General features: G+C 43.8%; 1 protein-coding gene and 1 pseudogene across 4 annotated transcripts in view; one reads left to right on the top strand and one right to left on the bottom strand.

Annotated features, from left to right (window-relative positions):
* LIMA1 (LIM domain and actin binding 1) overlaps window positions 1-16,488 on the bottom strand; it is a 97,216-nt gene that overhangs the window by 39,682 nt on the left and 41,046 nt on the right. For all 4 annotated transcript variants that reach the window (XM_070410253.1, XM_070410251.1, XM_070410255.1 and 1 more), the window contains exon 3: window positions 6,897-6,942. In XM_070410253.1, the coding sequence (XP_070266354.1) occupies window positions 6,897-6,942 (46 nt within the window). The remainder of the gene's footprint in view (window positions 1-6,896; window positions 6,943-16,488) is intronic.
* Window positions 12,821-13,381, top strand: LOC139005314 (large ribosomal subunit protein uL30m pseudogene; annotated as a pseudogene).

Here is a 16,488-nt window from a genome sequence, read left to right as displayed (position 1 = left end):
CAGCCAGGCTTCAGCCAGCCTGACCGCAACATTGTATCAAATACAGAAGGGAAACAAAAGCCAGAAACGTGCTTTCAGCAGCGAGGCCTCAGAGCTAAAGCTGGCCCAGACTAAAAAAAAAGAAAAGAAAAAAAGGAGCAGTTGGGAGTTTCAGTCACCCGCCAGCTAGAAAACAGCCCTTAGCCCCTCAGCCAGCCTGGCCAGGCACCCCAGTGGGGACCCCCACCCTGATCCAGGACACCCTTCAGGGCAAACCAGCCGGCCCCCATCCGTGCACCAGGCCTCTATTCTATATAGTAAAAAGGTAATATGCCTCCCAGCACCGGGATCAGCGGAGCAGCGAGGCCTCCCAGCACCGGGATCAGCGTGACAGGGGGCAGCGCCCAAACCTCCTGATCGCCCTGTGGCTCTGTGTATGACAGGGGGCGGGGCCACAACCTCCCTATCTGTCCTGCTCTGTTCGTGACAGGGGAAGGCGCCCCAACCCCCTGATCAGCCCTGTTCTGTGCCTGATAGGGGGGAGCTCCCCAATCCCCTGATCGCCCTGCGGCCCTGTGTGTGACAGGGTGTGGCGCCCCAACCCCCGATCGGCCCTGCTCTGTGTGTGACAGGGTAGAGCCATAACCTCTCCATCGGCCCTGCCCTGAGTGTGGCAGTGGCGGCGCCCCAACCCCCTGATCGGCCCTGTTCTGTGGGTGATAGAGGGTGGTGCCCCAACCCCCCTCCACGGGCCTTGCTCTGTGTGTAACAGGGTAGAGCCATAACCTCCCCATTGGCCCTGCCCTGAGTGTGACAGGGTGCAGCGCCCCAACCCCCTGATCTGCCCTGCTGTGTGTGTGACAGGGGGCGGTGTCCCAACTCCCCTATGGGCCCTACTCTGTGAGTGACAGGGGGGAACTCCTCAACCCCCTGATCGGCCCTGCTCTGTGCATGACAGGGGGGAGCTCCTCAACCCCCTGATGGGCCCTGCTCTGTGCGTAACAGGGGGTGGCGCCGCAACCTCCCCATCAACCCTGCCTTGAGTGTGACAGGGGGCGGTGCCCCAACCCCCCAATCGGCCCTACCCTGAGCGTGACTGAGGGTGGCATCGCAACCTCCCGATCCGCCCTGCTCTGTGCATGACAGGGGGCAGCGCCCCAACTCCCCAATTGGCCCTGCTCTGAGCCTGACCAGGGGCTGCACCTAGGGATTGGGCGTGCCCTCTGCCACCTGGGAGCAGGCCTAAGCCCGCAGGTCGTTATCTCCCGAGGGGTCCCAGACTGCGAGAGGGCACAGGCCGGGCTGGGGGACGCCCCCCCCCCCCCCGAGTGCACAAATTTTTGTGCACCGGGCCTCTAGTCCTATATAATAAAAGGGTAATATGCAAATTGACCCTAACGGCCAGTTGCTATGGCGTGCACTGACCACCAGGCGGCAGATGCTTAACGCAGGAGCTGCCCGCTGGTGGTCAGTATGCTCACACAGGGGGAGATCTGCTCAGCCACAAGCTGGGCTGACAGCTGTGGCTGCGAGCGCAGCAGTGGTGGCAGGAGCCTCTCCTGCCTCCTCAGCAGTGCTAAGGATGTCCAACTATGGCTTAGGCACACTCCCTGGGGTATCGGGCCTAAGCCAGCAGGTGGACATCCCCCGAGGGGTGCCAGACTGCAAGAGGGTGCAAGAGGGTGCAGGCTGGACTGAGGGGACCCCCCCCAAGTGCACGAATTTTCGTGCATCAGGCCTCTAGTATATATTATAATATGCAACACAATATCCTACTGAATATATGTACCATAATTGATCATTCCTTCATTGATGAATATCTGAATTATTTTAAAGTTTTCAGTATTATAAAAAATCCTGCAATATGTATCTTTTAAGTTTATTTTCTTTTTCTTGTGATTTTTTTGTGTGTGATAATTTCTGAAAGTAGAAATGCTGGATCAATGGGTATGAAATATATTTAATATTTTAATAGGTATTGCCTGACTTCTCACTAACAGTGTATGAGTTCATACTTCTTCACATACTGAATATTATCCATTTGAAAATCTGCCAACTGTTTACATTACAATTTATAGTTCATGAATACTTTAAATTTCTTTGATTATTAGTGAGGCTAAGCATTTTTCATGTTTATTGTTTCTTCTTTTTTTATTGTTTCTTCTTTAATTACTTGTTCACATCCTTTTACCTCAATTGTCAAGTGCAATGGACACTTCTGCTTTATTTTTTTGATCTCTCTACAGCATTTTATATTACTGATTACTCCCAGCTTTGAAAATTACTTCCTTCCATGGTGTATGTGATACCCCCTTTTCCTAGATTTCTTCCCATTTTTCTGACCACTTCTCAATTTTCTTTATAGGTTTCTCTTCCCCTGTTCCTCTCTTCTACAGCGAGGTCCCTCGAGGCTCTGTCTTATGTCCTCTTCTTTGCTCACTGTACATATTCTCTGTAGATAATCTGGTTTCAGCCCCCTGCTATCTGTTGATGACTCATAACCCATAACTCTCTCCTTACCTATTAATTCTCCTGGAAATCCTACAGGCATCTTACACTCATCCTTATCTAAGGCTAAAGTCTCCCTTCTCTTCCCTTCATTCCTCACATTTTAATATGTCCCCCCCACCCTTTCCTTACTCTTTTTAAACAATATATACTTTTATTGATTTTTAGATAGAGAGGAAAGGAGAGAGAGGGAGAGAGAAAGAAACATTGATGTGTGAGAGAAATATCGATCGGTTGCCTCCTGCATGCACCCTGACAGGGACTGAACCCACAACCTGAACCAGAGACCTTTCGGTGTACAGGATAATGCTCAGCCAACTGAGCCACACTGGCCCGGACTAATCTGTGTTGTTGTTTTTTTTTTCCCCATGAATTCTCTATCTTGATGAATGTGACAATTACCTTTTCAACTGTCAAAGATGCCTGTTCTCTTGTACCTCCACATTGTATATGTGCTGCCTCCTCTGCCACTCCTTTACCCTACTTTTAAAGCTAATTCCTATTGGTCCTTTGGGCTCACTCAGGCACTACTTCTGGGAAGCATTCCTTGACATGGCATAGCCCAGGTTATAAATCTTTTCTAAATTAAAACACAGCACCTTGAGTATTTCTTTAATATGGTACTTATCACACTAGGATTATAAATTCTATTTTCCAAACTCTGAACAGTCCCATGAAGGCAGGGAGCACATCTTATTCCTCCATAAATTTATGCTCCATAATTGTTTGTTTACACTCATGGTGTCAACTTCTGTTGAACCTAGTCCATCAGGCCTCTATCCCACTCCCAAACAGCACATGATGACCAATGATCTTCATGTTGCCAAATCCAACCATCAATTGTCAACCTGTGTGTTTGACTCTGCTGAGAACTCTACTTTTAGAAACACTTTATTCACTTGACTCCTGACATTCTCTTGTTTCACTGCTATTTCACCAGTTGCTCTCCTTCAGTTTTCTTTGCTGGTTCCTCCTTATCTCTCCAACCATTAAACACCAAGGTACCCTTCATCTCAGTCCTCAGAACTTCCCTCTAGCTACACTCCTTCCCTAGGTAATCTCATGCTTCTCATGCATCTTTAAATACCACTGACATGTTGATATATATCTGTTCTCATCTCCAGCCCAAATCTCTTCCAATTCTAAATTTGTACATCCAAGTTCCTATTTGACATCTCCATTTAGATAAAAAACTATAAAAATTTTTATATTTAATAAGTCCAAAGCTGAGCTTCTAATATTTCTCCTACTCTAAACCTGCTTTTACTATGGTCTTTCTCATCACAATTAATGACATTTTCCCAAGTGTTTGGTCCAAAAACATTGTTGCCACTCTTGATTCTTCTTTTTCTCTTTACCTTCAGTATAAATCCTGACCACTTCTCATTACCTATGTGGCTACTACTCCAGTCCAATCCATTATCATATCTTTCCTAAATCACTACAATCCTATATAATAAAAGCCTAATATGCAAATCGACCAAATGGCGAAATGACCAGCGAAATGACTGGTCGCTATGACACACACTGAACACCAGGGTACAGATGCTCAATGCAGGAGCTGCCCCCAGCCCACAGGCCCCAGGCCAGCCAAGGTGAGTGCCAGCGGGGGCCCCCCAATTGCCCCACAGATGGTCCCTGATTGCCAGCCAGGCCTAGGGACCCTACCCATGCACGAATTTCATATATATATATATAGACTAGAGGCCTGGTACACAAAATTTGTGCACTGGGGGGCGGGGGGGGGGCCTCAGCCCAGCCTGCACCCTCTCGCAGTCCAGGAGCCTTCAGGGGATGTCCTACTGATGGCTTAGGCCCAAGCGGGCCTAAGCCGTCAGTCAGACATCCTTAGCACTGCCACGGAGGTGGGAAAAGCTCCTGCCACCGTTGCTGCGCTCACCAGCCATGAGCCTGGCTTCTGGCTGAGCAGCACTTCCCCTGTGGGAGCGCTTCCCCTGTGGGAGCACTGACCACCAGGGGGCAGCTCCTGCGTTGAGCATCTTCCCCCTGGTGGTCAGTGTGTGTCATAGCGACCAGTTGTTCCACTGTTTGGTCTATTTTCATATTAGCCTTTTATTATATAGGATAGCTAATATGCAAAGTGTCCTCTTGGGAGTTTGACCAGGAGACTGAGAGTTTGATCGCTTGCTATGATGTGCACTGACCACCAGGGGCAGCGTGGAACAAAGCAAGGCCCTGGCCAGCAACTGGCAGCCGGGGAAGGGAGGCCCTGGCCAGCAGCTGGAAGGCCCTGGTCAGCCCTGATCACTGGCCAGGCCTAGGGACCCTATCCATGCACTAATTTGGTGTACCAGGCCTCTAGTTGTCTTATAATTGGCTTCCATGCTTCTGCCATTGTAGCTCTAGTCTCTCCTCTTTTAAAAATTTAAACCAGATCACATCACTCCTTTGCACACAAACACTCCATCAGGGTTAAAGTCTAAGTCCTCAACCAGGCCTGTGTGGCTCAGTGGCTGAGCGTCGACCTATGAACCAGGAGGTCACAGTTTGATTCCCCATCAGGGTACATGCCTGGGTTGCAGGCTCGATAACCAGTGTGGAGCATACAGGCGGCAGTCAATCAATGATTCTCTCATCATGATGTTCCTGTACCTCTCTCCCTCTCCCTTCCTCTCTGAAATAAATAAAAATATTTTTTTAAAAGAGAAAGAAAGTCTAGGTCCTCACATTATATCGCCTTGCTTCCCCTATTACCCAAGCATACGAAGAATGTTTCTGCCTCAGAGCATTTGCATGTGCTCTTATCTCTTGCCGGAATCATTCTTCTCCCTGGCTCAAATCTTCAGATTTCTGCTTATATGTCTCCTTATCAGAACCTTTCCTTGACCACTCTACACTCGATCTCTCTTAGCTGCTACATGTTTTCATAGCTCTAATCATCAACTGACACAATATCTTTATTTGTCTGTCTCTCTCACTAGAACAGTGATGACGAACCTTTTGAGCTCGGCGTGTCAGCATTTTGAAAAACCCTAACTTAAACTCTGGTGCCGTGTCACATATAGAAATTTTTTGATATTTGCAACCATAGTAAAACAAAGATTTATATTTTTGATATTTATTTTATACATTTAAATGCCATTTAACAAAGAAAAATCGACCAAAAAAATGAGTTTGTGTGTCACCTCTGACACGCGTGTCATAGGTTCGCCATCACTGCACTAGAATGTAAACCCTATGGTGGCAGGGAGGTAGTCTGTATGAATGCCTAAAACAGGGTGTGGCTCATAGTAGGTGCTCTTTGAATATTTGCTAAATGAATAGTAAAAGGAAAGAAGGAAGGACAGAAAATGGGGGAAAATAGCAGGCAAGGGGGAGAGAAGGAATAAAGAAAAGAAACCAGCATTTGAGCCCAGCTGGTCTGGCTCAGTGGTTGAGCATCGAAGCTGGGTCCCCAGTGGAGGCGTGCAGGAGGGAGCTGATTGATGATTCTCTTTCATCACTGATGTTTCTCTCTCTCTCTCCCTCTCCCTTATTCTCCGAAATCAATAACATAATAAATAAATAAATAAATAGATGAAAAAAAACCACAAAACTAGTATTTGAGTGAAATGATGGTAGCTTTTTCTTACAATGTACCTGAGGGGATCCAATTTTTGAATTACAGGAAAATTAAGCTAAGGACCCATTTAGCATTACCCTCTCCCCCCCTCTAGAGAGAACAAATTGACAGGGGCATGTTATATACTAATTTAAACAGGTTAGGTACTGAAAACTGTCAGGAGGATGTTTTCGTAATGCCAGCCAAATTAAAGAATTCTTGTCCAAGTATGTGAGGCTCCGTGCGACCCCCTCCCATAAGATTAAATGAGTAAGATTTCAAAAGAAATATACCATACAACCCAGCTGTAAAGTTAGCTGGCAGGGAGAGTAGAGAATGGGTACCACAGAGAGCTTGCTCTGAGGTTTTAGCCTTTGATGAATCCTGCAGCTAAGAAACTTGCTAACTAGACTGGGTCAAGAAGTTTGTTTCAAACAAAGAACCCAGAGGAGGACAATAGCTGCACAGTAGCCACCACTTAAATGCAGAGATACAGAAATCCTCATTGTTTGATTTGGAAAAAAGGATGGCAGCCTAGGAAGCCCTGTATCCTAATTTGAGCAGAAGTAATAAGCCATTTTAGTAACCTCAGGCAAAGCACTTGGCCTTCTGTCCTTCACTCAACTCAGGAAAGAAAAAGTGGTTCAAAAGGAGTACATCTGTGAAAAAATGATTCCCTGCACCTAAGCCAAGTTCTCCTGAGCAAATGGCTCACAAATCAGACCAGCTGGCACAAGTGCCTGGCTCAGCTGACATGGAGCCCAAGCCCCACAGAGGCTGCAGGTGGCTGGGCCACACAGGCTCTGCTCCCGAGGCCTCACATGCCCCGGGCCTTCTGAGTACTTACATTTCTCCTCTTTTCCGAATTTGCTTCTTCAGCGGCTTTCTGGTACCTTCAGAGAAGGGAGAGAAAAAAAGAGAATGTCCTCAAATTAAACTTATATTTTTACTATTTCAATCTTTAAGAAAACGACTTTTGCAAACCTATGTCTGACAGCAACTATCTTTAACAACTCTATCAGAAGAAGCAGAGAATCAGAGTAGCCCTCACCTCTTGCTGTTCCTGTCATCTGCTCTGATATAACATATCCAAGTTGATGAGGCAAATGCTGGGAAACAACTGGGTAGAGCAGAAAGTACCCACAAAGTCTGGGGGGTTAGTCCCAGTCTCATCACTTAGTAACTATGATGATGTCTGGCAAGTCACTTAATCTCTCTAAGCCTCAGTTTTCTTATCTAGAAAATGACTTTATATAGCTACTTCCAGGGTTGCCAGAAGATTGAATGAGATCACGTGTGTAAAACTGCCTTGGGATTAGTCGAAGGATATGGCATTGCATTAATCCTAGGATGTACATTTCCCCCACATTAATGCCTTTGAAATCTTCCATTCTTGTCAGCCCAGAGGTAGTCACACTGCACATGTGTGAATTTGGTCTAAGTATTGGTATTGTCACTTTGGCTCAGTTAAATGTATTTGATGGTACTATACATGTTTTAAATGCAATTTAAAATGTGTTTAAAGAGATTATACTATGATTTGGCATTTAAAGAAAAATTATTTTACTTTTTTTATGTACAAATAAGAGTGACACATGAGAAAAGTTTATGTGTTAAGCAAGCACTGGTCCTGTTTAATTAGCAGTATTTTTTTCATAGTGATGCATGAAATAGTGGCACAGCCTACAGTCAATGTCATCTAAGGTTTGATAAACAGGCATATATAATGTATTATTACTTTTATTACATTTATTATTAATTTTAGCACTTTATTTTATCATTTTTATTACTTGGCTCAGGAGATCCCTGAGAATTAAGTGAAGTCCCAGGGCTTTTCAGCAGGGGCGGTGGGGGGTGAGGAGGGGGAATCAGGTTTTCTCCATTTGAAGATCAAGGAGGCCTGGGAGGTCCAGGAGGCAGCAAATTTCCAAGACCACCCAGAGCATTAATCTGGCTTCCTCAGAGCCTCTGAGTCAAGCATTGAAGGTGGCACCATTGCTCGGAGAAACCCCACCATGTGCCTCTCCTTGGGTCTGCATACCTCAGCAACAATCCAACCCCAGGAAAGGGCATGTTCAAAGGGCTGCTTTTTCTCTGGGTTAAGGTAGAATTTCAGAATTCACAAGATATTTGTAGAGGGAAAGGAGGTGAGAGAAGAAGAGCAGATGGGCAAGAGCCCATTCTGTGTGTGTTTTGTTTTGTTGTTGTTTCTTTTAAATATATCTTTATTGTTGAAAGTATTACAGCTGTCCCCTTTTTTTCCCATTGACCCCTTCCACCCAGGTCCCATTTCTTTACCAAAACCAACTTTCAATTAATAAACAACTTCAGAAGCTCAGAACTTTCTTAGTATGTGTGTAAAATAGAATAACCTCATACAAAATGGAAGCCAGAAAAAAAGTCCTGATTCTGGCACTGTTGTTTACCTGCTGTGTGACCTGGGTTATATCACTTCATTTATCATTTACCGGATTCACCTACAAAATTAGGTGACTATGTGAGACGATTTCTATGTCCTCCTTCCATTCCTATCACTGTTTACATTTTAATAATCAGATATTAGTAAGCATCTAATTCAGTTGAGTATTACTCTGCAACTGAGCAAAACTTTCTATAGGATAGGGTAAAAAAACACCCCAAAATTTCTGGGATTTTATTGACCATAAAGAGGTGATGAAAGAAAATGATATTAGAAGTGCTATAAGTTAAGCAACAAGCTGGAAAGATATTTGCAACTTATATTACACAAAATGGCTAATTTCTCTAGAATATCTCAAAGAACTCTTACAAATTAATAAGAAAATGACCAACCGCCGAGCTGGTGTGGGTCAATGGTTGAGCATCAACTCATGAACTAGGAGGTCATGGTTCGATTCACAGTTAGGGAACAAACCCAGTTTTGGGGCTCCATCCCCAGTAGGGGCCGTGTGGGAGGCAGCTGATCAATGATTCTTTCTCATCATTGATGTTTCTATCTCTCTCCCTCTCCCTTCCTCTCTGAAATCAATAAAAATACACACATCCTATATAATAAAGAGCTAATATGCAAATGGTCATCACACCCTCACGCAGGGAGGCGGGGGCTGGGGGACCTGAGGCCATGTCCCCTGCCCCAGCACCGGGATCAGGGGACCTGAGGCTGGGCTGGGGGACCTGAGGCCGCACCCCCCACCCTGGCACCAGGGCCAGGGGACCTGAAGCCGGGCTAGGGGACCTGAGGCCATGCCCCCTGTCCTGGTGCCGGGCTGGGGGACCTGAGGTTGCACCCCCCGACCTTTAGGACTTGACGGGGGTGGGGCCAGCCAGGTCTCGTGCGATTTTGAGGTGCACATGGGTGGGCGGGGGACTTGACTCTGGGTCCCGTGGCGTGCCCCAGACTCTGACAGGAGGGAGATTTTCATATACATTTTACTAATTTTCTTTCATCTCTAACACTTCTATTATAGAGAAAGGGCAAATAGCAATATTAAAATATTTCCTCTAATTAATTCCCTTTTAATGTACACGAATTTCATGCACCAAGCCACTAGTGTGTGTGTGTGTGTGTGTGTGTGTGTATATATATATGAAAATTACAAATAACTTAATAGAAAAATAGGCAAAATGAGGCAAGAAACGCATTCTAGACACAGAAAAATAGCACATGCAAAGGCCCCAAGAAAGCGTTTCATGTATAGGTACACAAAGACCCACAGTGTTGCTGAAGTGCACTGAGAAAGGGGGAGAGCAGGAGATGACGCTTGGAAGCAGGGGCTTTGTAAGGGTTTTTAACTTAATCCTAGATACAATGAGGTCCTGGCCAGGTACCTCAATTGTTTAGAATGTCATCCCGATATGCTAAGGTTGTAGGTTTGATCTCTGGTCAGAGCACATACAAGAAACAACCAATGAATGCATAAATAAGTGGAACAACAAAATGATCTCTCTTTCTCTCTCCTTTCCTCTTTCTAAAATCAATCAGTGGGGAAAAAAAACTTTAAAAAATCCTAGGTACAACAAATGGTCATCAATCCAATTCATGTTTTTAACAGAGCTCTTTGGATACTATGTGGAGAATGGACTGGAGGGGGCTGAGAATGGGGGTGGCATTAGCGAGAGATGATGCTGGTTTGGCCCAAGGTGGTGGCATTGGAGATAAAGAAAAGTGAATAGATTTGAGACATTTCAGAGATAGAATCAACAAGATTGGTGATAAGAGGTGGGGGAAAAGAAGTCAAAGTGATCCCCAGGTTTTTAGCAGCTGGGTCAATGGAAGTACTATTTACTTTACTGGAATGGGGAATTCTGAAGGAGGAGTGAATTTGCGGATAGGGAAGATCAAGAGGTCAGTGTTAGCCATGTTAACTAAAACATCCATTTGATGGTGGCAGTAATTAGATACATGTGTCTAGAGCTCAGAAGAGAAATCTGAGCTAATACTATAAATTTAGGATTTGTCTGCCCACAGATGGTATTAAAGCACAGGAATATATGATATCACCTACAAAGTGTGTGTAGTGCAAGAAAAGGCCCAGAACTCAGTCCTGGAGACCCTAACATTAGCAGTCAGAAGAGGAAGAGGAGTTGATAAAAGAGAATGGCAAGGAACAGGCAGAGAGGTAGAAGGAAAAGCAGGAAACTGCCAGTGAAGTCAAGAGAAGAAAAAAATGTGGGAAGGAAGAAGTGGTGAGAAGTCATGCAAGACAAAGGCTAACAAACATCTCGATTTAGCAACACAGAAGCCCTTGGTTACCCTGGCGATCTTCTTCCATTGTGAATATAGTATAATTAATTTACCCATACTCCTTTTAATGGGCATTTGGATTGTTTCTAGTTTTCTACCATTGTAAATAGTGCTGTGGTGAATGTCCTTGTACATATATCCCTCCTTCCCCACTTGTACATGTGTCTGAGAGAGTACCTAAAAATGGAACTGCAGAAACACAGTGGATTATAGCTAGGAAGGCACTTAGAACCTGCCTTGAACTTGTGTTTCCACAACCCTTGGTAATCATCTTCAGTGTATTACAGCAATAATACAATATATGAAAGCCAGAGCCAATCTGCAAATGGATTTATTCTTAGTCAACTGTTCTCCAAGGCAAAATATTTACACTGTGGGTAGTTGGGTAAATAAGTTCAGAAGTTCCTTTTACTGTCTTAACAGAAACACAGATTTAAAGAAAGAAGATCAAACTAATTTTCACTTCAGTCCTGACCTTTTAGCATTGAAGCATCTATATATACTGATGGCTGTCTTGAATTGTTTTGAAACTCCCAAACCCAATATCCTCACCTTTTATTTGTAATGAAGTACTTGCTAAATAGTAAATTCAAAGGGAGACAGGTTCTATACCACTGCTTTCTTCCAAGCCAGGTTCTTGCTACTTTTACACTTTGTACCCTCAGAAGGCTAAGAGACGCGAAGGCCTAATCCTTCTGAATTTGGTGTTAGACCAGGATTCTGGCCTCAGACTTTCCTCAAAGGCATTTAGAGCTATTAGCATTATTCTGACACAAAATATGAAGGTTATTGATTTGAGGAAGGGGCGGAGGCATTCTGAAAATTTAAAGTTGAGGAGGAAATATTTGCAATGAGATTTCTATGATTAAAATATCATCTCTCTTCCCTGCCCAGATTTTTTTTCCCTTCAGTCTTTTCTTCTTCACATGCTGAATTTAATTTTGCAACTGCTCATTAATGCTCAGCTGTGAGGCAGGCAGCTGATGGAGGATGCTAAAATTATCTGGGGAGTAATAACAGTGTCTCAAACTTTTCTAAGGCCAGAAAACAAAGTTCCTGAGCCATGACTCTTACTTATAAGCCCTCAGATAGAGCAAAGGGAACACTGAGCCAAAAAGGGAAAATGGAAACTCCCAAGTTTCAGTGAATGTATTTTCTTCTGGAACAATTTCACCACCAAAATATTACAAAGAAGCAAAGAGGTTAACCAGGAAGATCTAAGGGTCAATTTTTTTTCTCGTCTTACTGAAGAAGAAAACTAAATATAAACCCTGTTCTTCCTTGGGACTATGGAGTAGGTAACAAGAATGGGAAGAGTTGTGACAGGAGAAGGCACTGTGGGAGGGGGAGGAATATGTGTGCTGTGTTCTGCCACTATGTAGGGTGTGGTCTTCAGTCATAGTTGCTGGACATCAAGTTCATATTCTGTCAGAGGAATGGGATGAAGGTTAGCCAGATCAGTAGTTTTAAATCTCTTTTCGCTGCAGAATACTCTGTTCAAATGATATCTTATTTAGAACCTAACACATAAAAGGGATCAAAGCAGGATGACTAGGGTGAAAGGGCTCGGGCTCAGCCCTTTAGGTCTTCCCATTTTCTCAGAATTACCCCGAGGTTCCTCTGAAGAACTCAATTAAGAGAGTTTGAAAACCACTGAACTAGATTCCCTTTAATTCTAAAAATGTCAGAGTCAAACAGGAGACTTCTGCAAAGAAACCAAATTCCACAAAAAGAGTCAAATTTTAATCAAGCAAAGGATTATGCTCTGTTGAAGTCAATGGTAAGTGAAATCAAAGCTAGCCATTCAAATGGACCCATCAATAGGCCCTTCCTTACCGCAAATTCAATTATTTATACAGCAGAGAAGTTTAGTAAAAGAAAACTCTGGAGCTATAAAGTACTCATGAGACAAGCTCTGATGCTAGAAAAATTACTCTTATCTACATATACATGTAAATGCATTGTTAACAATTAGAAAAATCCAGCGAGCGGCCTTTCCTTTGCTCAACTTCCTGTCGATGGCTCTACAGAGAATAGCCACCACACTCATGGCCAGGATTTTGAGCTCAATAGTTCAGAGGCCCCCAGGAAGATAACATACTATGACAAAAGGTGTGCAAACCCTTGTTTGTACAGACTGGATTCGTCACAAATTTACCAAGTCAAGAATTCCAGATACAGTGTTTTAGCCCTCACCTGGAATTCATGAAAAATATGGTGGGGATCCACAGCACCCTCATAAACTGCATATTGTTACCAGCGTAAAAAGTACAAAAAGACGTCCATGCCGGGGAAAATATGCATTAAAGATGCTTTAATTAGAAAAAGCACATACTCCTTAAATTCACAAGAATATTCCTTAGTGAACCCAAAACTGAAAGTGGTTAAACATTTGACGAGAAGCAAGCCCCTGACGGCTGTCACAAGGACTTCCAACAAAGGAGGACATGACTCACAGGTTCCTCAACAGCACTGGGGAATTAGTGGTGTCATGTCGTCTAACCCTGTGGCCCAGGGAGCTATTACGTCCTCATGACAGAGCAGTTTCAGATGAAAAATTTCAGATTTTCTCTGGGTGGGTGGCTCCGTTGGTTGGAGCATCATCCTGAACAGCAAAAATGTTGTGGGTTTGATTCCCTGTCAGGGCACATACCTAGGTTGCAGGTTTGATCCTGGCCTGGGGTGCATACAGGAGGAAATGGATCGATGTTTCTCTCTCCCCTACCTGTTCTCTCTCTCTAAAATCAATAAAAACATATCCTCGGTGAGGATTAAAAAATAATAATGAAATAAAATATTCAGATTTGAGTTTTTATTTAAAGAGAGTGAGAAAGTGTTTTCATTAAGATATATTTTAAATGCTAGTCATTTTCACCGACACAAAAAAGTAAAGTCCAGCTAATTCTATGAACATCAGCCAGATTAAGTTTCCTCCAAATTTTATATTAATTTCTGACCAGAAACCTCCTATGTGTTCCTACAGTCTCTTGACTAGGCTTGTATGGGATTTACTAATTCCAAACTCTGTATTAGAGTCTGGGTTGGGATTAGATACAGGGGCACGAGAGACAAGGGGCAGGTTGAAGAAGTCGGGGAGATCAAGAAATTGTGAGTCCAGAATATCAGTCAGATCATTTATGTGAACCAGTGATGCTTTAGTGGAGGCACGACTGGCCCCAGGGGACATCTGGAAAAGCGTGGGAATCTTATTGGGGTTTCTCCTCCACCCGTTTTTTCTTTTCATTTTTTTTTTTTTTTTGGTTGTCACAATGTCACAGGGTGCACCCCTGACGCCTGGCGCCAGAATTTTTCAGAGAAGCATGTGCAGAAAGAGTAGGCAGACACTACTCAGAGACAGAATGCATGTCAAGGAAAAGCCAAGTTCAGCTGAAGAGAGGTGGGGCTAGAGAGGGTGAAAAGGGTAAGAATGCGAAGAAGTTTCTCTACAGAACAGGGAGTTTCCAAGTCCCATTAATCACATCTCAACACTGTCTCAAATCCTTCCCTTCCTTCCCATCCCTGCTGCCCCCCACCCTTAATAGCTTTCACTTTGGTTCTCAAGAGAGCCTCATGACTTGTCTCTGTGCTATCAATCTCTCCCCTTTCCAGTATGCCTTTTACACCTTTGCCAGAAGCATCTTTCTAAAATACAAGTCTGATCCTGTCATTCTCCCTGCATGAAAACCTTCAATTGTTTCCATTGTTTATCGCCTTCCAGTCCCTTCTCCCCTTTGTATTCTCCATGCCAGATGGCTTGCTTTCCTATTTCCTTTACTCATGTTCTGCTTTCTACAATCCTTTGCTTGAACCTATCATTCTGCTTTATTTTTAAAAAATATATTTTTATTGATTTTAGAGAGGAAGTGAGAGGGAGAGATAGAAACATCAATAATGACAGAGGATCATTGATTGGCTGACTCCTGCATGCTCCACAGTGGGGATCGAGCCCATAACCCAGGCATATACCCTTGACCTCCTGGTTCATAGGTTGACGTTCAACCACTGAGCTATGCTGGCCAGGCTATTATTCTGCTTTATGTTCAAGTTCAGTGCTTCAAGTTCACAAGTCCCTCTCTTCCACTACCAGTGCTTCCTAAGTTTCCTTAAAAATAAAAATCACCTGAGATACTTGTTAAAGACACTCTTGGGCCCCATTCTGATATTGAATCAGAATCTTTGTGGGGGCGGGGAGGAGGGAGACAGGGAAGCCACATAGGATGGTTTTAAAACATATCCAACAAATCAAGGAGTGACAAGTGCTGAAGAGGATGTGGAAAAAAAGGAACCCTCGTGCACTGCTGGTGGGAATGCAGACTGGTGCAACCACTGTGGAAAACAGTATGGAGTTTCCTCAAAAAGTTAAAAATGGAACTCCCATTTGACCCAGTAATCCCACTTCTAGGAATATTTCCCAAGAAATCAGAAACACCAATCAAAAAGGATATATACACCCCTATGTTCATAGTAGCACAATTTACAATAGCTAAGATTTGGAAACAGCCTAAGTGCCCATCAGCAGATGAGTGGATTAAAAAATTGTGGTACATCTACACAATGGAATACTACGTTACTCTAAAAAAGAAGGAACTTTTACCATTTGCAACAGCATGGATGGACCTGGAGAGCATTATGCTTAGCAAAATAAGCCAGTCAGAGAAAGGTAAATATCACATGATCTCATTCATATGTGGGCTATAATGAACAACATAAACTGATGAACAAAAATAGATCCAGAGACAAAGAAACACTGAACAAACTGTCCAACCTCAGAGAAAAGGCAGGGGAGGGGGGTAAGAGATCAACCAAATGCCGAAACCGGTTTGGCTCAGTGGATAGAGCGTCGGCCTGCGGACTGAGAGGTCCCGGGTTCGATTCCGGTCAAGGGCATGTACCTGAGTTGCGGGCACATCCCCAGTGGGGGATGTGCAGGAGGCGGCTGATCGATGTTTCTCTCTCATCAATGTTTCTGACTCTCTGTCTCTCTCCCTTCCTCTCTGTGAAAAATCAATAAAAATATTTTAAAAAAAAGAGATCAACCAAAGGACTTATATGCATGCATATTAGCATAACCAATGAACACAGACCTGGAGCAGTGGGGGCTTGTCCTAGGGGGTGGGAGTGGCCAGGGAGGGGGTCAATCAGGGGAAAAAGGAGACATATGTAATACTCTAAACAATAATAAAAAAATGTTTGAACAAAAAGCTTTATCATGAAAAAACAAACAAACAAAAACATATCCAAAACAACCTTTGAAACGCCACCCATCAAAAAGTAGTCAGTCCTGGCCAATTTTCTCAATGGTTAGAGCATCGACCTGCAGACTAAAGGGTCTCTGGTTCGATTCCTGGTCAAGGGCACATACTCTATTGCAGGCTCCATCCCTAGCATGTGCGGGTGACAGCCAATTGATATGTTCCTCTCATATCGATGTTTCTCTCTCTCTCTCCCCCTTCCTCCTCCTCCACTCTCTCTAAGATCATCAATGGAAAAAATATCATTGAGTGAGGATTAAGAAAAATAAAAGTAGAATCCTCAACAAAATTCTAGCAAACTGGATCCAGCATTACATTAGAAAGATCATACACCATGACCAAGTGGGATTTATTCCAGGAATGCAAGGCTGGTACCATATCCGCAAATCAATAAACTTGATACATCACATAAACAAGTTGAGAGACAAAAAATCACATAATCATATCGATTGATGCAGAAAAGG

The sequence above is a fragment of the Myotis yumanensis genome, unplaced genomic scaffold, assembly GCF_028538775.1.
Source record: "Myotis yumanensis isolate MYYU_CA2020_CCGP unplaced genomic scaffold, mMyoYum1.0.hap1 SCAF_3, whole genome shotgun sequence".
Classification (NCBI taxonomy): Eukaryota; Metazoa; Chordata; class Mammalia; order Chiroptera; family Vespertilionidae; genus Myotis; species Myotis yumanensis.
This window is presented reverse-complemented; position numbering and strand designations above follow the sequence as displayed.